The sequence below is a fragment of the Stegostoma tigrinum genome, chromosome 38 (genome assembly GCF_030684315.1).
Source record: "Stegostoma tigrinum isolate sSteTig4 chromosome 38, sSteTig4.hap1, whole genome shotgun sequence".
Classification (NCBI taxonomy): Eukaryota; Metazoa; Chordata; class Chondrichthyes; order Orectolobiformes; family Stegostomatidae; genus Stegostoma; species Stegostoma tigrinum.
Window position 1 is genome coordinate 5,718,311 of NC_081391.1, and position 22,521 is coordinate 5,740,831.

The following is a 22,521-nucleotide window of genomic DNA, read 5'->3' on the forward strand; positions in this document are numbered from 1 at the left end:
GCAAGTAATGAACCACTCCAGTTACTTCATTTACACACTTTTCTACTTCCAAATGCACAATTTTCACTAAATCCCAAGAATTACTGTGGATCACTTCAAGATTACAGAATTGGCTTAGGATTTTATTTATAATGCACACATCTCAAATAAAACATTCAAGTTTTAAAACACCCATCATTTTAGTCATCAGTTAAATACTCACTTGTAGTCACTAATTCGCCATACCCAAAATGCAACTCAAAACCCAGTGCATTTAACTAAAATTGCCACAGCCCTACCAGACAAGAGGACTGCTCTCTCGCTAAAGACATCTCGTGGCTGCTTAACTGGAGGGTCACACCTCGAGTGAAGGGAGAGGTTGAGAAGAGTCTTTCATGATAACCTCAGGTGTCATTGAATTTGAACCCATGCTGTTGGCATCACCGTGCACTGTAAACTAGTCAATGGAGATAATCAACCCCCAAGCGTATACATGATATCAAATCAAAACCAATAACCTGGCAATGGTACTCAACTTTCAGGAATATATAAATTTATTCAGACTTATGCTTTATATTTAAAAATTTTCTCAAATTAGAGAATAGCTCCCAATGTAGAACTAACAATGCTGGCCACCTGTAAGCATCTTCTGCAGTAACCAATCAAAAGTTACATAACATCGACATGAAGTGAATATTCACTACTACTTCACTTAATGCTGCACACCTCAAAACTCACTTCTGACAAGTTCGAAAGGACAAAACATGAGTATGCATTCATTAATATTTTACCCATTTTAAAGGTGTTTTTGTGCCAAATATAATTTCCAGCTTCTAGACTGTTTTAGAGACCAGAATACCAAATTCTTTACAAAAAATGAACATTTTTAACTTCTGAAATTAGGCAGAACTTTTTCAAAAAATGCTGAAAAGTAGCCCACTTTAACAATTCATTAATAAAGAAAGTATGAAGTATAGTGAAATTTTCAATCTTCATGTGTTGTGGGGAAGAAGTGAAAACTAGAGAGTTAATACGCTGGATTATCGCATGCTGCCTAGCAACTCTCTAATTTAGAGGTGGATGCCAGAGCTACTCTTTGGCTATCTAGCCAATTGTTGCACAATACAAAACAAAAGAAACCAAGAGAAACAAGTGAAATCTCAAAATCTGAAGCATTAAACTGGGGACAGAAATTTAAAATTCAACATCTGTGAACATCCACAGATCTTTATAGCCACTTGAAACTACCAATCAAATGTTTTCATGTTTCTCTTCTGGCTACAAAGTATGAGCACAAAGCAAACTTAATAAAACTAATAAAGTATTCAGTCTGTAGATTACTCTACAAGCCTATGGCTCAACTGGGGTACTTAGGTAACACATCATAAAATCCTATGAAAAAGAGGACTGTATACATTGGGCTCAAAGCAAAATCCTACAGAAAATCTAAACCTGACGTAAAAAGAAAGGCTCATTTAAATAGCTGATTAGGAGGCAGCATTTGTAAAAAGAAAGAGGTAACTTTACACTGCCTATAACCTTTTGTCAAACGTGCAAGTGTTAGAGATGTAACAGGTTTTAAGCAAGCAGATACAGGGAAATGAGAAGAAAATAAAAGGGAAAGTCTGTTATTGGCTGGGATAATACAAGGCTAAAAGATAACAGGACAAGTTAAAAAAGACAAAAGATGGTTCAAAGGAGGTGATACATTGTCCCTTGAGCTTCTGTTGAGCATGACTGTGACAGTGTAGAAGACAGATAAAGAACACAACTTTCAAACAATCAGAACAGGGTCACTTGTGGACTAAGCAGACTTGATGAATAAGGCAATCTCCATTAATGTAATCTGTGTTTGGTGCCCCCAATGTAAAGATCACTGTGTGTAACAAAACAGCACAGTAAGAATTCAAGTTAAAGATATTTTTATTGATCTATACATTTAGACAACATGATTTTTGCACGCAGAAAAGGTCAACAAGCAGCAATTAAGTTAATAATGTTTTGCTGGGGATGATAAAGAACAAAATATAAACCAACATCCTCAGTTGTGTTTTGCAGAGAGGTCAAATACAGCATTGAAGAAAAGACTCTTGACCTGAAACATCAACTCTGCTTCCGTCTCCACAAATGCTTCCAGCATTTTGTTACTTCAGATACAGCACCCCTCCAATAGAATAATTTAGATTTAATTACAAATCCCAAGTATTGGAGTGGAACTTGAATCCACAACTTTCTGACTCACAACATACTGCAGTCTGGTTAAAATAGTGAATATAGCGTTTGGATAATTGCAACAGTAATATATTCAGTTGTACTCAGAACTTTCCTTCTTAATGCTTCAGATTTTTCTTAATTAGGGATTGCCCACTCACTATTTACATCAATATCATGAAGGAGAGTAAAGATGGGTAGCATAGAGAGAGATCTATTATTAAGCAAATGAAATTTCCAGCAAACCATAAATATTTGTACACCATGCAAAGATGAGGCATGTTACCAGAGACAGCTCTTTTCTGAAGCCTTAGAAGTGCTTTGTTTCAATGGAGTACAAGTCTACAGGCAATAACTGTGCTCAGAACCAAGTGACCAAGTGCACGTGCAGAAGACAACTAATGCAACAGTTCCTTGCATTGCTGCAGCTCAGTTAATATAGAGGGGAAAAAACCAAAGACACTTCAAAACACATGAATAAAACAGATGCACAACCAAAGGAGTGAGACTGGGAGTAATCAGAGGTTCTGTCAAAGAGGTGGATTTTAAAAAGTGAAGGGACAGTGGGTTTTAAGCAGGTATTTACATTTAGCAAGCTATGCAACAGCGAAGGCCAAACTAGATCTTCTATACAGAAGAGGAGCTCTTTCAAAAACAGCACATGGAATAACAAGCTAAGTAAGAAGTTGATTAATTGCCATTCCTCCTCCTGCACATATTCTAAATTATCTTTAAACACAGAGTTAATCATCACTCGTTTAATTATCATTGCTGAAGCATGCAAGAAATTTGACTTTGCTGGAATTTCTTAAGACAATGTTTAAAATGATGTACAGTAGCATGCAGGAATGCCCCTATTAATTCTCCAAAGAGCTATTTTACAGAAACATATTCAAATACTTTGATACATTATCATGATTTGAAGAGGAAACAGACATACAATACTATGGACAGGTTCTGATTAATGATTTAAACAGTATTGTGAATATTTTCAAAATGTAATATTGTAAATGCCTGCATGTCAACACCTGCTCATTACACTCAATATCAATGAGGTATTCAGAATGTCAAATTGCTTATCTAAGTTTAAAATCAGGCTAATATTATACAATCTAAAATAATTTATCACTTCGATAAAGTAAACTTTTTGAATTACAAAACATTATTTAATACAATCATAAATTGTGACATGATTCAATTCATAAACTTTACTTATTCTTTGGGATTCTGGCAGCTTTCCAAGGCAACTATTGTTTGCCATCCCAGACTGAACTTGAACTGAGAGATTTGCTAGGTCATTTCAGAGTACAGTACATATTGTAGTTGTCTGCAACTCAAGATGTTTACACCACAGAAATGGCCTATCATATCCATGCTGGCTAACAAAGAGCTGACTACACTAATCACAATTTCAGCGCATTCCCCTGGAGCTATGATAATAGTGAATATTCAAATACTACGTGGATTTTGAGTTTCTGACTCAACCACTCTTTCAGGCAGGAAGTTCCAGGCCTCCACCACCCTATGAGTGTGAAACAATTCCTCTCAACTCTCCTCTTACCTTAAATCTATGGCATCTTGCTACTGGGATAAAGACCTAGACCAAGCGAGGATGGCTATTACCGACATCTAAAGGCCAATTGCAATGATGGTTTTATGGTTACCATTACTGAGACTAACTTTCAAATCCAGCTTTTATTATTAAAATTTAAATTTCACAAGTAGCTGTGGTGGGATTAGAACCATTGCTCCCAGAGCATTACCTAGGCCGTTTAATTTCTCGTGCAGTGTCATTACCACCATATCACCATGTCCTCTAAGTACTTGTTTTAATTTCCAGACTACAAAGCTCAGAATGATTAGTGAAAACTTATACACTTGCAGAGCTTAGGTTTCCAGCTTTCCAAAAGGCAGGTTAGAAATCCAGATGATTCTTTTAATTCTTATGGAAACTGCATACATTTGAATATTTGGCTTGGTTTTGCTCCCCATGGGTCAAAAAGTACTTGTTTATTTTTAAAATCCATGTACGGAATGCAGCCATTTTTTTGCCTATCTCTAGCTGCTCTTCAAAGGGGTGGTGACATTTGAACCACTGCAATCTTTGAGCAATAGACAATCTCTCAAAATCTGAAAAATTGACATTTGGACATGGTGACTGGAAACAGAAAGAAATTTTGAAGAACAAGTGTCCATTTGGGCAATATGGCAAAGTACCAAAAGGTCTGTAGAATTTTACTTTGGGGCACTGAATAAGCAAGAAGGAGGAAAAATTAGTGCAGTTGTGAAATAATTGGTCTTCTGAATTCAACCTTCTTGAGGTCACCAGAAGTCTGCTGTGCCCTCACACCAAGTCTCGTTCACCGAGCTAAGTTGTCTCCTGACGTCTTGATTTAAAATCCCTCATCCTTGACTTTAAATCCACGTCCTTGTGCCTCCCTATCTTTGTAAATCTCCTTCAGGTCAACAACCCTCTGAGATCTCTGCACTCCTCCAATTATGGCCTCTTTAGTCCCCAATTTTAATTGCGCCACCGCTGCTGTAAGGAGAGGTTGGACAAACTTGGATTACTTTCGCTAGTCCACCAGGGGCTGAGGGGCAACTCGAAAGTAGTATATAAAATTATGAGAGGCACAGATAGGGTAGATCATCAGAGTCTTTTTTCCAGGGTGGAAATGCCAAACACAAGGATACAGAGATTTAAGGAGAGAGGTGGCAAGTTTAAAGTGGACACGAAAGATCATTTTTTTTGTTTTTACACAGATACTGTAAAGTGCCTGGAATACACTGCCAGGGTGGTGGTAGAAGCAAATACATTAGCAATGTTTAAAGGCGTTTAAAGACACAAAGTGGTAGGGAATTGAGGGATACACACCACGTGCAGGTAGTTGGGATCAGTTTAGAATGGCCTCACAGTTGGCACGGACTCAGTGGATGTAATGGCCCATCCCTCTGTTGTACTGTTCTAGGTTCATGAAATTTAACTTACTGAAATGTTTTTTAAATGGTGACAACAGTCACTATTATACACAGGCTCCAGATCATCAGTTTAAACGTGTGTGTTATATTACCTGAGGGAAGTGACAACTGAAGCTACAAGATAATATAGTATTCAGTCATGTGTCATACCTTTTTTCAAATGCCTAAATCTGGGATTATAAACGAAAACTGTTAATGTTTAAAACAGCCTTTTTTGAACAGATTTACCACTGGTACTTGTTGCTGTTGCACGTGATAATTTGTGCATGTTGTAACTTGCATACTACACTGTACTGAGCATGTGCTGGTATTATGATTTCAACATAATTCTGAAGATAATCATGATGATGAAACTTCCCAACCTGTAACTGAGAATGACAGCATAGAGTATTGTGAAACAGAATGCAATTTTTTTTTAAATTGTACAATTCCTAATGCATGGAGAAAATACACACAGTTGAAAGCTTATCAAAAAATGTTTGCAAACTATTCCTATTAATCTTAACATACATTTTTATTTTGTAAATTATCAACGAAATGGGAATGATTTGGAAATGGCAGGGAGGAGAGTGAAGAAAGTGACAAGATTTCTTTGGGCTACATGGACAACAGATGGTTTCGGCATCTCTACATAAGAGCAAAGAAGGAAAAGAATCCCTCTCACTAAGCAGAACAGCCAACGACCATGCTAATCTCAGCCCCAGATTCCAGACTCACGCACAGCCACTCGACTGAAAGAGAACTGCTCCGCCCAGGCACACTTTCATTGTTTAAAGAGAGACTCTGTCCCTTAGGAACCAACAACCGCAGCAACAGCTATAGTTCTTCAGTTTACACCGTATCTGCCACAAATTCACCGAAGTAGAATGAACACACACAGTCCTCATTCTCTTTGTGCCCTTCAAAAGCAAACAAAAAAAGACAAAGAAATACACGAAAGCCAAGCCATTTCCATTTTATTTGAAAATGATCAGCATCCAATTAGTTTTCAGCTGGTGAATTTTAATATTTGAGAGCTCAAATAAAAGATTAAAATATGTAGAACAGCCTGGAAATTAAGAATATTTAGAAAATTTAGAAGGCAAATGTCATCTAAGTTGAAACATCTTAAACAAGATCCCACAGTGAATTTAAAAAATTTAAATAAATGCTTCCTCGATAGAAATTAATATATTTGAAATCCAAAACATTCTTACAGATAAGACATTTCGCAGTACTCAAGTGGTAACTGGACAGTGTCAACCAAACTTATGGCTTGTATTGCTCAAGTTAAATTTCTTGTGAAATTAAATCAGCATTAATGTTACCCATCAACATGTCCACAGAAGAAGCTGTCATGCTATCAAAAAAGGGAGGTTCCAGAAGTGAAGAGCAAGTTCTGCAGTTTTCATGCTGTATTTTCAAACCCTAATGACAAATAAAATGAAAAATCTACACTATTCACATAAAGCTAAGTATCTCCCAAAGACTACCGTTTATGCCAAGATGCTGTTTGACACTAGTCTATGAGCACCAAGAACTATACAAACAAGTATTAGTCAAATCATCTACCAAAATTTCAATTCTGGGCTTAGGTATGAAGGATGGACAAGGTATTAAAGGGTTGTTGTATCACAATACTACACATTCATTTAATTAATAGATTTGAGAGAGAGCGAAGTAACATTTTTTCTAGCTTCATCTTGTGTCTTTTATTAAACTTTCACTGTATCAAGTGAAATATATCACAGTCATTTTCCTATCTCCCCACAACGTATATCTCATCTCTTAGAAGAAAATACTAATTCTAACTCCAGCTTCCAAACTAAATTCATCTACTCTATTTATTCACATTTGATTTTTTTAATGCATAAACTTCTATTAAGCATCAATTAAAACAAAATTCAGCTCTGAATAATTTCACTGGTTTAAACTCGCTATGTAACATTTCAAGTTTCATATTCAACATTATTAGAAGGTGTGTTAAAGTCCAACTTTATCAGAATGATGCCGTGACAATAGAAATACTCATTCTCAGTTCCATAATGTGCCTTAAATGTGGGTTTTCTACAACTGATAGCTAATGAAAAGAACGTTGCTAGACTGTCTGAGCTCTTTCCAACATTTCAAACTCAAATTTCAAGAGCAACAAACCATGTTTCTCACTGTGTTGGCTCTAAGTCAGCAGTCTCAATGCTCGTCACTGAAAAGCAGACTTTACCATTCTGAAAGAGAGTCACTGGACTTGAATTGTTACCTCTGATTTCTCGCCACAGATGCTGAGTTTTACCAACAATTTCTCTTTTCATTCAGTATTGGTAGCTAGGTCTCTAATAACTTGCCCTGTACTCTACAGAGGGTCTACTTTGCTTTATATGCAATATTTGTAAATTTTAAGATTAGTATTTGCATTAGATTTGAGAATAGAGTCATAGAGATATACTGCATGGAAACAGACCCTCTGGTCCAACTCGTCCATGCCAACCAGATATCCTAAATAAATCTAGTCCCATTTGCCAGCATTTGGTCCATAAACCTCTAAGCCCTTCACGTATCCATCCAGATATCTTTTAAATCATAGCCCATTCCGTACACACCCACACTCTGTGTGAAAAAGTTGCCCCATAGGTTCCTCTTAAACCTTACCCATCTCACATTAAAACTATACCCTCAAGATTTGGACTCTCTCACCACAGGGGTGAAAGAAAACTGTGTCTATCTACCCAACCCATGCTTGTCATGATTTTATAAACCTCTATAATCCCTCAGCCTTCGATGCTCCAGGGAAAATAACCCCAGTCTATTCAGTCTCTTCCTACAGCTCAAACCCTCCAACAAGGGCATAATCTTTGTAAATCTTTTCTGAACCATTTCGAATTTCACAACATCCTTCCTATAGGAGGGGTACCAGAATTTCACGCAATACCCCAAAAGAGGCCAAACCAATGTCCCGTACAGTCGCAACTTGACCTCTCAACTCCTGTATGCGATGCAGTGACCATTAAAGGCAAGCATACCAAATGCCTTGTTCACTATCCAGTCTACCCATGACTGCATTTTCAAGGAACTATGAACCTGCACTCCAAGGTGTCTTTGCTCAGCATCACTCCCAAGGACCTTACCATTAAGTGTATAAGCCCTGCCCTGAATTGCCTTTCCAAAATGCAGGACTTCACATTTGTCTAGATTAAACTCCATCTGCTGCTCCTCGGCCTATTAACCTACTGGTCAAGATGCCGCTGTATTCTAAGGTAACTTCCTTGGCTGTTCACTGTGCCTCCAATTTTAGCGCCATCTGCAAACATACTAACCATACTTCCTTTGTTCCAATCCAAATCATTCCTACAAATGACCAGAAGTGGACCTAGCACCAATCCTTGTGGCACACGGCACACTGTTGGTCACAGGCCTCCAGTCTGAAAAGCAACCCTCCAACACCACCTTCTGTCTTCTACCTTTGAGACAGTTCCATATGGCTAGTTCTCCCTGTATTCAGTGTGATCTAACCTTGCTAACCAGTCTTCCACAAGGAAGCCTGCTGAACACCTTACTGATGACAAATATCACACCCATCGCTCTGCCCTTATCAATCCTCTTTTGTAACTTCTTCATAAAACTCCATCAAGTCACTGAAACAATTTTCCATGCACAAAGCCATGCTGACTATCCCTAATCAATCCTTGCCTTTCCAAATACATGTAAATCCTGTTCCTTAGAAATCCCTCCAACAACCTGCCCACCACTGCTGTCAGGCACACTAGTCTATAGTTCCCCGTCACCTTTCTTAAACAGTGGCAGATTAGGCAATCTCCACTCTTCCAGCACCTCAGCTGTGGCTATCAGTGATACAAATAGCTCAGCAAGGGGCCCACAATCACTTCCCTAGCTTCCCACAGAATTCTAGGATATAACTAATCAGGTCCTAGAGACTTAAGATGGATATTTTTCAAGATGACACTATTTATTTCCCATTGTTCTCTATCTTTCATATCCTTCTCTACTATTAACACTGATGCAAAATGCTCAAATAGTATCTCTCCCAGCTCTTGCAGTTCCACACATAGGTGGCCTTGCTAATTTTTAAGGGGCCCTATTCTCTGCCTGGTTACTCTTTTGTCCTTCATCTACTTGTAGAATCCCTTTCGATTTTCCTTAACCTTATTAGCCAAAGTTATTTCATGTCCCTTTTTGCCCTCCTGATTTCCCTCTAAGTGTATTCCTACTGTCTTTATACTCCACTAGAGAATCACTGCTGTCTATACCTGACATATGCTTCCTTCGTTTTCTTGACCAATACCTCAATTTCTCTAGTCATCCAGTATTCTCAACACCTAACAGCCTTGCCCTTCACAGGAAGGCACTATCTCTGGGCTCTCATAATCACATTTTTGAAGGCTTTCCATTTTCCAGCCATCAATTTACTGCAAACATCTGCCCCAAAACAACTTTTGAAAGTTCTTGCCCAATACCAATTGAATCACAAATTAAATAAATACATTTTGAGTCATTTCCAAGTCCATTTGCAATACAGAATGGACAGTTATTTGAAGTCGTAAGTAGTATGTGAAGAAACCATCACTTCCTCTGCAGTTTATGACAATTAAAAGAAACACCTATTCCTTGGGTACGGGTTACTGCAGGCATACAAGAGATTGACTGTATCAGTTTTGTTTTATTATGTAGAGGCAAAATGTCTGGGATTGCTTAAGAGTAATGACAACAGCAATTTATTCAAAAATTTCAATCAAAGTCCCTTTAAAATAGAACACAGTGCTTAAATATATAAACAAGATCTAAAAGTTTTTGGGAAAAGGAACTTAGAAAATTGGCAGAATACAACTAAGACATTTATCTTTACATGAACATGCAAACCTGAAAGTAACTGCTGACTTTGGTATTTAATGGCTCCAGATATTTTCTTTTAAAATTCAGTAGTTCCGAATTTTCACCTTTTGTGAAAAACCAACTGCCGTCAAGAGTCACCCTCTGATGTCTTAGCTAAGTAGCCAACCTTTGTTGTGCAAGCTAGAATGGCAAATTTTATTTGGTAGCTCCTCTGGTTAATATAACCAAGTCAAATCCTGTCAGTCAGACCAACAGTCATTACACGGCAAAAGAACAGCATAAAAAGTTGATTTTTCATAACCAAAGTCTGAAGGAGACTCAGGTCAGGCTTGAAACATTAACTTTGTTTCTCTCCAAAGATGCTGCCAGACCAGAGACTCTCTGATACTATTTTTATTTCAGATCTCCAGCATTTTTGCAGTTAGTGTCCAGCTAAGGTCAGTTAACTTTTAAAGAAAACTGAACCTAGGACCTTTTGGTCTTTATGGTATAATTTAACATTGGGCAATGATTTCATATGGTCATCAGTTCAGCCAATTTTCAACCTGTAACAGAGAAATGAGAAGCCCAACAGAGATGATTTTATACAAGTATAAAATTACAAAGGAGAGTTTAGCTGTTCCATTTATTATTAAAACTTTAAAAACTGTTACAACAGAATTGAGACAAAATTGCCGTGTTTCATTAAAGCTTTAATCATGAAGGTAACTAACGTGAAAAATCTTGGTTTTTACCTTGCTCATTGCTCCAGGTTGGGGTCCTTTGAGGCCAGCTGGCATCTGAGGTGATCCTTGAGATAACGTATCTGCAAGCAGATTGTTTGTGTTGGACATTCCTGGGCTTGAGTACTGTACATTAGGCCTGCCTCTGCCAGCACCAAGAGAACCATTAATTACTTGGCCCTGTATCATGCCCTGTGCATTACCACTGCTCATCAGGGCTGGATTCATATTGGTGTTGATGCTCATCCCAGCCTGGTTGGTTGGGCTGTTTACTCCAGGCATCAGACCAGTTGCTGACGTATGAAGCTGATCGTGTTTTTGTGGGTTCACAGATTGCGGTGTTGGAGGTCTCTGGTTTGCTCCACTTGCACCCATTCCCAAGTTAGGAGGGGATGTAAGACCACCTTGAGTTAGGGGGCTCTTTACCATACTACCAAGGCTTCCTATACTAGGACTGTTCTGCTGACTTTGGCTGCCTACTGACTGCACTGGACTATCCATGGAGCGTGATGAGGCACCACCAGAGCTGACTGGTCCATGTCCCATATTGATACTGGAACCACTGCCTCTTAGAAGCTCCGATAATTGTTTATGCTTTGAGGCTGCATCCTGCACCGTTCCAACCCCAGTAAGCTGAGCCAGGTCACCACCATTGGTCAGTCCTAGTGGATCTGAACGAATCAATTCATCTGGCAAATCATTCTCAAGATCGAATAGGGATCCAAAATCTGAAAAGAAAAAACAAAGTACAATTACAAATCACTTCACAGTCAGGATGTCTGTCATTACAAGTATGATCTTTCCTGCAAAGATGGAAGATCCTGACCATGCATTGCTTGGGACAAGAAATGGTCGGCGGGTTATCTTAGACTGATCCTACACTGCTAATAAAAAGGTATTGTTCAGTGGCAGCAAGAAGCTTGGAGCCGTCAGCCAGTGAAAATGCCCATCAAATCTTTCTTCTGGCCTTTCCATTTTTATGACCTTTTGTCTACTATGCACTAATCCAAGCACTGCGGGTCCTGTGGTCTTCACTGTAGACTGAGAATTCATAACAGAAATTAAAATGTGGACTTCAAATATGTAAAACAAAGTATGCATTAGCATTTTAATGCTGAACACCACTGAGCCATCAATTATTTATACTTTGCAAACAATTGACAATAACTCAAACATATGCTTTTCTTCAATGTTATAAATTTTCATGATGGGGCATGAAACAGAACAATGGTTAAAAAGTAAAGATTCACTACAATAGGCTAAAAATCAAATTATTTTTGCAGTAGTTTGAATCGCCATGTCAATTCCTGCACATTCCTCTGTCCTTGATCTTTCAGTGCCTTATGATTTCTAGAGATGAAAATAGGCTTCCCACACCCAAGTTCAAACATAATATTATCAATTTCCACCTGCCCTTCCTAAGGATTTAATTGATTATTTTTACTAGCAAACATGCTCGGATTAGGAATTTTCAAGTGGTCCTATAACAGATTTAGCTCACGTCTAGTCATTTCCTAATAGATTAATATTTCAATGTACAATGTAATCCAGCATATTTTGTTGAAAATTTGTTATTGAAAATGGGTTTCCATTCCAGCAGCAAATTACAAATTTCATGATGCATCATAATTCACAACATTTTGCAATATAATTTTATTAATACTAAGTAATTAAGAATCTAACAGTATATTGTGCTCATCTTCAGTGTTAGAAACTTGAAGTATACAGGTTCTCATCATATAACCCAAAGTTCATAGCACAGCACTTGTGTTATGTGGCTCTTCATGGTGTGCTAACAGTTTGCTGGAATAATCCAAAACTAATCACACTCCTCTGATGCCCACCCAGAGCTCAGGTGCCTTCACGTGGTTAAAACAGCTATTAAATTCTCTCTTAACAACATGCAAAGTTCGCTGGCCCAACAACTCCCCGTGGCACAGCATTGCATTCTTCAAATCCCGAGAGACTTGGCCTCCATCCTTGCTCTCTTCAGGACTTGAGTCTTTAACATCACAACTTCCTGACTAGAACAGCCTTTCGTTATTCAATCAAAATTTTTCATAATTTAAAAAAAATTGAAATTGCTTCAACGGAAAGGTACGCACCAATCTCTAGCATCAATGAGGTGAATCCAAGATGTACGCTTGGTTCACTATACTCTACCTGTTGCCTAACTTGTCTGGTACAAAGTATTATTTTACCTGAATAATCTGTTCGTCCACTTATGAAATAATAGAAGCTTGCCTCCATTAAATAAAGTCTCCTTGACATTTTTCAATCTTTCCTACATAAATCAAAACTCCTTTCTTAAAAAAAACTCCTCAGGTAATTTTAAAGTTTACATTCCTCATCATAGAGCGGACATTACGGCACAGGAAAAAAGCCCTAATGCCCACCATTTCTACACCAACCACGATATCATTCTAAACTAATTCCATTTGTATGCACACGGTCCATATTCCCCTATTCCCTGTTTGTTCGTGTGTTCATGTCCTAAATGCTGCTATTGTATCAGCTTCTATCACCTCTTCTGGTAGTGCATTCCAGGCATCTACCACCTCTGTTGAAAAAAGAATCTGCCCTTGCACATCTCATTTAAACTTTCCCTTCACACCTTAAATCTACTCTCCTCATATCTGACATTTCCGCTCTTCAAAAAAGACTCCCGATTATCCACGCCTCTCAATTTTATAGAATTCTATCAAGTAATCCCTCAGCTTCCGTCACTTTAGCAAAAACAATCCTAATTAGTCAAAATAAAAACTGAAGGAACTGAAGATGTTGTCAATCAGAAACAAAAACAGTAACTGAGAAACTGCTGAAAAAGCTCAGCAAATCTGGCAGCATCTGTGGATAGAAATCAGAGTTAACATTTCAGTTCGAGTGACTCTTCCTCAGAACTGGTTCCCAGTTCTGGGATGCTGCCAGACCTGCTGAGCTTTTCCTAATTTGTCCAACCTTTCTTTATAGCCAATCCAGGCAACATCTTGGTAAATCTCTTTTGCGCATCTTTCCCATAGTGCAGTGACCAGAAATGCATGCTACTCCATATGTGCGCTAGCTCAAATTTTACACAGCTGCAATACAACTTGCCAACTTTTACACTCAATGCCCCAACCAATAAAGGCTAGAATGACTTAAGCCTTCTTTACCACCTTATCCACTTATGTTTCAGGGAGCTGTAGAGATGCATCTTTGTGAAATCAATGTTAAGGGTCCGGCCTTTTACTATATACTTTCCTCTTATGTTTGACTTCTCAAAATGCATCACTTACACTTGTCCAGATTAAACTCCATCTACTATTTCTCCGCCCAATTTTCCAACTGATCTATAGCGTGCAGTATCCTTTGATAACCCCAATTACAATCCACAACCAACAATTTTGCACTGTCTGCAAACTTACTATTCAGACCACCTTAGGTTTTCACTCCAATCATTTTATTATATATCAAGAAGAGATCCAAGCACTGATCATGGGTCCAGTCAGAGAAATATACCTCCATAACTATCCTCTGCCTTCTATGATCAAGCAAATTTTGTATACAACTTATCAACTCATCATGGTCCCATGCAACTTAATCTTCTACACCAGTCTACCTTGAAAGACTGTGTCAAATGCTTTCATAACATCCATGGAGACTACATCCACTAATCATCACTTCCTCTAAAAGCGCAAGTAAATTTGTGTGGAGATAATCTTGTGTCACAAAGCCATTCTGACTCTCCATACTAAATCCATTCTTTTTCCAAATATGTACAAATCCTGTTTCTAAGACTCTTCTCCAATAATTTTCCTACCACTGACATAAGGGCCATTGCCCTTTTATCCCGGCCGTCGTCCTCCTCTTAAAAAAAGAACGCCACTGGCTATTCTCCAGTTTCTGGGACCTTGCCTGTTGCTCATGAGGATACAAAGACATCAGTCAAGGCCCCATAATTTCCTCCCTTGTCTCCTATATTATCATGGGATAGAACTTGTGAAGCCTTGGGGATTTATCTGCCTTAAATGGTTTTAAAGGCACGCAACACCACAACATTCTTAATATCGTAATGCCTTAGAATATCAACATATCCCTCCTAATCTTATCACCCATGCGCTTCTTCTTGGTGGATTCTGATGTGAAGTACTCTTTAGAGGGCCTCAGCCATTTCACCTGGCTCCATGCATAAATTTCTTCCTTTATTCTTGAGTGAAGCTACTGTTTCCTCAGCTAGCCTCTTGTGCCCAATGTACATATAAAATGCCTTGGTATTCTCCTTTATCCTACTTGCAAAGGACATTTCATTGGCCCTTGTTAGCCCTCCTAATTCCTTGTTTCAAGTTCTTTCTTCCTTTCTATTTCTCAAGTGCGTTATCTGATTTCAGTTTCTTTAACCATGCATATACAGCAAAAACGTTTTAATAACCGGCAGCTTGGGACCAGGAGTGTACTGGTTGATCAAAAGGTCTGCATAATCAATATAAAAACACACACTAAGTAAGAGAAACATAAAGCAAGGATTAAACATATCATTATTACACCTTATTCACAGCCTAAATCACTTAAATAATAATGCATCTTTGCCTTAAATAAAACTTACCTGCAGACAGCCTTCTCACTCACACCTAAACTGACTACTCAGAAATTGCGAAGTTCACAATAATACAGACACCTGAAATATTGCAAGTTTAATCAACTGTGCCCATTCTTAAGGTGCCAGTTAAGTCACAGTTTGCTGTACTTCCTTTTCCTTTCTGAAAGGCTTTCAATATGCCTTGACAGCAGGGTTCCTGAATCTTACCACTGTTATCTTTCAGCCTCATAGGAAAAAGCTGGTCCTCAGCTTTGATCAACTGGCCTTTATAAGACACCAATATCAGATGTGAATTGACAGTCAATCAATTTAGTACTTGCACCAAAGGGCCAGTCATATCCATATCCAAAACTATTGTAAAACTTACAGAAACATGATCACTGTTCTGAAAAAAGCTCCCACACTGAAAATTTTGATCACTTAGCCAGACTCATTCCCCAATACAAGGTTTAATATGGCTCCTTCCATAGGTGGGCTACCTATGTAACGTTTCAAGAAGGCCTCCTGGATGCACCCAACAAATTCTGCCCCATCTAAGTCCCTGGCACTTCCCGCTAATATTGGGGAAGTTAAAATCACCCACTATAAACAACCCTGCTATTTCTCACATTATTCTACGATCTGCCCGTATCTGTTTTATCATTTGCTGGCTATTGGGAAGCTTATATTAAAAACCTATATTAAAAGCCCCATACTGGCTGCAACTTTCTTAATCCGGAGTTCTATCCAAATTGCCTCGCTGAATGAGCCTCCAAGATGTCCTCTCAGTGCAGCTGTGACATTCTCCTTTAGTAGTAATGCACTTCCCCCACCCCTTTTTATATCTCTATCAAGCCTGAAACATCCAAATCATGGAATGTTGAGCTGCTAGTCTTGCCTTTCTCTCAACTACCTCTATCCCTAAATCAAATAATTTAAAAATACAAAGAACAAAACTAGACTCATCACAAAACACTGGGGCATACCATTTCTGTCCCTTTCTTATTTAAGTAAATCAGTTTACCCTAATTCTTTTTCCTGTTATTCAGCTAACATTCCATCCATGTTACTACATTTCCTCTTTTATATGTACTTGAAGTTTTCAAACAAACAATTTGCATTTTATTGGATATCTTTTGAAAATCCATATATTGCACACATACACTGTACTCCATTTACTCATCTTTTCCTCGAAGTAAAACAATTAAATGTGGCAAAGTTTACATTAGTTTAACAACATTGTCTTTGACAGGCCTGTGTTTCTAGGCACCCACTGGTTTGATTTCAAATGAGACACCAAGACTTTCCCACAACTAACTTTGGATTAACTAGCTCATGTTTTTGTTTCGAAGATTTCTAATCAATCTGTTCAGAGATGTTTTACACACCTCTAGAGTAGATGGGACTTGAATGTGGGCCTCCTGGTTCAGAGGTAAGGACACTACCACTGTAACAGACTCCTCATTTCACCCTTCTCGCTCAATAAGGAAATAGGGATCAAATTGTCAACTCTCCAATTCAATTAATATTAATCAGAAGATTGCTTAAAAAAAATCAGACCAGAACTTCGTTTAATTTCCTTGATTTCTTTCAAGTCTTTGTTAGTTCCTAGCCTTCTTTTCCTTAAAATTTATTAAGATTTATTTCTCAATGTTATCTTTAATAATTGATCTGTATTTGTATCAAGCAGCCTTACAGTCCTACTTCCACTAAATAAAAATTCAAGTGGTGAGGCATCAATGGCAAGGTCAACATTTGTTGTCCACAATGGACTTCCCTGTAGAAGCTCCATTTCTAAACTGCTCCAGTCCGTCTGGTGCTGTCACACCAAAAATGCAGCTAGAAAAGGAGATCCACAATCTCGATCCCGCACCAGTGAGGAGGAACAAGATTATAATTCTAATTAAGGATGATGTACAACCTGGAGGGTAATGTGACTGATGCCTTGCAGATAGTGAAGTCATTCAGGAGTTAGGAGACAAGTTATCTCTCTCAGAATTTCCAGTTGCATGCCTTGCTCTTGTAGCCACAGTATCTTTAAGGCTGGTCCAGTTCAGTTTCTGGACAATGGTACTCCGCAGGACAGTGGTGGAGGGTGATTATCACTGGTAATGTTACTGGAATCATGGGTGAGGGCTAGATTGCCTGGCACTGTGTGGGATGAATGTCACTATTCACTTATCATCCCAAGCTAATGTTGTCTAGATCTTGCTACACATTATTTTTATTCTGTAATACTGAAGCAGTCAAAGATACTTTATTAATACTGCTACCATTTTAGACACTTTCCTTCATTGCAAATGGTCTCACTCTCACTATACTTTAGCATCTCAAGTTCCCAAAAAGCCCTTAAAAGCACCTGCCTTGCAGTATTGGTTTTTCACCAGCCAATCACTAACATGTGTGTTTGCATGCACAAGTGAGAGTAAGAGAATTCATGGCAACAGGAGGAAAACCATAAGACAGGAATAGATCAGATCTTCTCACTACAGTATAAATCTATCAGTACATTGATTATAAAGTCTAATTCAGTTACAAGTAAGCTTCAAGCGCACATGCCCCACCAGCCAAGGAAACTGTTTTAACTGATATGCCTTTTAATAAAGGGCAATACACTGAACAAGTGCCAAGGTTACTCTGTAAAATGCCTTAAATTTTGCCATTTTTATTACACAAGCTTTTAATACTACGTGGAACTTTACATAACTTGCTCACAAAACAATATTTCAGAGCAAATTAACTCCAAGATAAATTCTCAATATATACAGTTTTACAAAGCCAAGGACATGATGCAAATGCACATTTTACAAATCTAGAACAGTTATACAAAATCAAAATATTAATTGCGGCAGTCAATTAGGAAAGTAGCAGTTGCGTAGGAGCACCAAACTTCCAAACCCCTCTCAGTATCCTGGCTTGGAAACACATCACCTTTCATTTATGACTCAAAATCCTTAGCTAACAGCACCATGTGGAGACCTTCATCACACCACTGTGGTTCAAGCTGGAAGTTCACTATCACCTACTACTGGATAATTAGGGGTGGGAAATAAATATTGGCCTTCCCTGCAACACACACATCCCATGTATGAATAAATTAAAAAGAATATTCAAATAAAGATCAAAATAAAAATCTTTCAAACAATATTTTTTCCACTAGGATATATTAGAATGTTCAACCAGTTTTTCTGACAAAGGGGTCATTTACAGATTGCACTGTACTGCTTCTCAGTTAACAGAAGAAAAATTCATCAAGACATAATTTCACATTAAATGAGATTAAATAAAATATTTTTGAATTCTAGAGAGCTGCAGATTTTCTATGAATTTCAGTGACACGGATTTAAGTACTCCTTCCCGCCTTTAAGGCACGCTCTTCCTACCGACAAGCAAAAATTAAAACTGCAATACAGGAACAATGGATTTTGCGCACAGAAATAATTAATGAAAGTAAATTACATATGAATAAAGCCATAAAAGAACAAAGCACTGTGGCTCAATTCCAAGGGAACATAACTGAGAAGCAGAGAAGTTACCCCAAGCTTGTGTAGAATCTTGGCCTTGTTGAAAACTGAACAGTTCAGTTGAAACAAGATCTGCAAGCTTATTAACTGTCAGGAAAAGTTGAACAGTTTGGGTCTATACTCCCAAAAAACAGACTGCAGGGAAAAGGCAAAGAAATGTGAAGGGGATTAAAACTTGGTGTCATAAATATAATAATCATCTAAGAAATCCTTCAGGGAATTCAGTCCAAATCTCGAACAGCGTTCCAAGGATGGAAGTAGTTAGGTAACAGCATTAAATGAATTTCAAAACACTAAGAATAGGTGCAGATAAAAGCCATGCAGGACAGTGACCCTGCTCCCCTGTCAATTAAGTGATAATGGGAACTGCAGATGCTGGAGAATCCAAGATAACAAAGTGTGGAGCTGGATGAACACAGCAGGCCAAGCAGCATCTCAGGAGCACAAAAGCTGACGTTTCGGGCCTAGACCCTTCATCACAGAGGAGGATGGGGAGAGGGAACTGGAATAAATAGGGAGAGAGGCGGAGGTGGACCGAAGATGGAGAGAAAACAAGATAGGTAGAGAGGAGAGTATAGGTGGGGAGGTAGGGAGGGGATAGGTCAGTCCAGGGAAGACGGACAGGTTAAGGAGGCGGGACGAGGTGGTAGGTAGGAAATGGAGGTGCGGCTTGAGGTGGAGGAAGGGATGGTGAGAGGAAGAACAGGTTAGGAAGCAGAGACAGGCTGGGCTAGTTTTGGGATGCAGTAGGGGAAGGGGAGATTTTGAAGCTTGTGAAGTCCACGTTGATACCATTGGGCTGCAGGGTTCCCAAGCGGAATATGAGTTGCTGTTCCTGCATCCTTCAGGTGGCATCATTGTGGCACTGCGACTCCCTTGTCCGCTCCACACTCCCCTCCAACCCCACCACACCCGGCACCTTCCCCTTGCCCCCACACCTCCTCCCTCACCCCCATCCCAGGCCGCAGGATGACCCTCCATATCAAACAGATGTTCACCTGCACATCTGCCAATGTGGTATATTGTATCCACTGCACCCGGTGTGGCTTCCTCTACATTGGGGAAACCAAGCAGAGGCTTGGGGACCGCTTTGCAGAACACCTCTGCTCCGTTCGCAACAAGCAACTGCACCTCCCAGTCGCGAACCATTTCAACTCCCCCTCCCATTCCTCAGATGACATGTCCATCATGGGCCTCCTGCAGTGCCACAATGATGCCACCCAAAGGTTGCAGGAACAGCAACTCATTCCGCTTGGGAACCCTGCAGCCCAATGGTATCAACGTGGACTTCACAAGCTTCAAAATCTCCCCTTCCCCTACTGCATCCCAAAACCAGCCCAGCTTGTCCCCTCCCCTCACTGCATCCCAAAACCAGCCCAGCCTGTCTCTGCTTCCCTAACCTGTTTTTCCTCTCACCATCCCTTCCTCCCACCTCAAGCCGCACCTCCATTTCCTACCTACCACCTCATCCCGCCTCCTTGACTTGTCCGTCTTCCCTGGACTGACCTATCCCCTCCCTACCTCCCCACCTATACTCTCCTCTCTACCTATCTTGTTTTCTCTCCATCTTCGGTCCGCATCCGTCTCTCTCCCTATTTATTCCAGTTCCCTCTCCCCATCCCCCTCTCTGATGAAGGGTCTAGGCCCAAAACGTCAGCTTTTGTGCTCCTGAGATGCTGCTTGGCCTGCTGTGTTCATCCAGCGCCGCACTTTGTTATCCTCTGTCAATTAGTTTGCCATAAGTTTGTGACTGAACTTAAATATCAACTCCGCTTTCTTGCACAGTTCCTACATCCCTTGGTTCTCATGGTGCCCAAAAAATCTGCACGTGTTGGTCTCAAAATCTTCAACAACTGAGTGTCTACATACCTCTAGGGTAGAAAAGTGCAAATAATGCACAATCTTTTGAGTGAAGAAATGCTGATATCCAGGCTGATATTCTGTCCGGAGGCTGTGGCCCTCTACTTCTCGATTTCCCCATTATCGGCACCGTCAAGACTACTTAAGAACTTTACATTCTTAATGTGGGTGGGGTGCTAGAAGGTTATGACAACACAAATCTTCTAATTTGACTTGGTCTATGCAGTGATGTAGCTTGCAACATGCAGTATGGGACCTTCAGAAGTCCGAATGCATCAACTTTCCAGAAATTGCCTAGGTATCTTCAACATCGATGTGCAATTACCTTCTGCTTGGAAGCCTCCTTAAAAAGTCTACAATTGTGGGTCTTAGAGTCTTAAATTTCTGGACGTGTCTGACTCATTATCTGAAGTATTAGATGGAGGAAATTAGAGGGATTAAAACCTGCTCCAGCTCCTGATTAACTGTAAAATTGAATTCGTCCCCTAAACAAAGCACCCTAATATGCATCAATATGAACACTCCACACCCAAAATGAGTCCAACCAAACAGTGAAGCACGTCTTTCCCAAACCAAATGGAACACGCCTCCAACCAACCTTACCCAGCCACCTTCCACCTTACTCTCCTCACCCACTTACCGACTCTCCAGAGAGAGGGGTTGTGGCAAGCTGCCTTCTTGAGCTGCTGCAGTCCTTGGGGTGTTGAACACCCACAGTGCTGTTAAAAAGGGAATTCCAGGATTTTGACCCAGCGACAATGAAGGAACGATGGTATAGTTCCAAGTCAGTTGTGTGGCTTGGAGGGGAACTTGCAGGTGGTGGTGTTCCCATGCATCTGCTGCCCTGGTCCTTCTGGGTGGTAGAAGTTGTAGGTTCAAATACAAATACCACCAATAGGAAACAGGAGAAAATCATTATGGTAAATACTAGTTTCAGATAAATTGCATTTAGATAATTAAAAAAGGGACAAGCAGAACACGGATAATTTTTTAAAAAATGATTTGCTCATTCACCGCTGTAAGCAAAGATTAAGCTAACTTTCATACTTTTTTTTTAAGGATTCTGATTTTGGGGCCAAATCCAATGACTACCAGAAACATTAAATCTAAAATACTGCAGATCCAGTATGCAAAATTCCAGTTTTATGCATGCTTTCCACATTAGCAGAGCATACCTTCAGAAGCCTGCAACCTATCGAGTCAGTTGAATTAATCGGCATGCAGAATGCGACACAATGACTGGAGCTAATCATATGGACTTCATTTAGCATTATACATAGTACAGACAAATTTTTTGCACAACCACTATCTTAAACTTCTCTCTTTAACCAGAAAAAGTATATCTGTTTTCAGGTGGTACAATAAATATAAATTCTGGAAAACACAAAAACTGAAATAAAGATGACCATCCAAATAGACAAAAATAGAAATAGGCCAAACAGGATCAAATTTTTCTACTTCAAATATTGTATTGCTCAACAATCAATTAAGAGTTTATTCTAGAGCTTGCAGTGAATATTTTATAATTGCTACTTCATAGAAGGTGCAAAAAAGTTGAATGCAAAAAATTGATTTAAAATAATTGAGCCACTAAGTATTGAAACACAAACATAAGTAATTTAGGACAACATACATGGCATCCAATCCTCATGAACAACATCCAGTCCTTATGCCCACAAGCTACAAATGATTCAGAATATATTTACTTAGACAAATGAGTATTTACCATTAGCATACAATAGTCCAGGTTTAATTAATAGGGGCATACAGTTCAGGAGTAAGGATGTTATGGTGAACTCGTACAGGACACTGATCAGACCTCAAATGGACTATGTACAGTTTTGGACACCATACGATTGGAAGGATG

At 39.2% G+C, this 22,521-nt stretch overlaps 1 protein-coding gene across 1 annotated transcript in view; it reads right to left on the reverse strand.

Annotated features, from left to right (window-relative positions):
* LOC125447226 (histone acetyltransferase p300-like) overlaps positions 1 to 22,521 on the reverse strand; it is a 178,522-nt gene that overhangs the window by 119,642 nt on the left and 36,359 nt on the right. Inside the window, 1 exon segment of the mRNA XM_059640819.1 lies at positions 10,728 to 11,443. Coding sequence (XP_059496802.1) covers positions 10,728 to 11,443 — 716 coding nt within the window.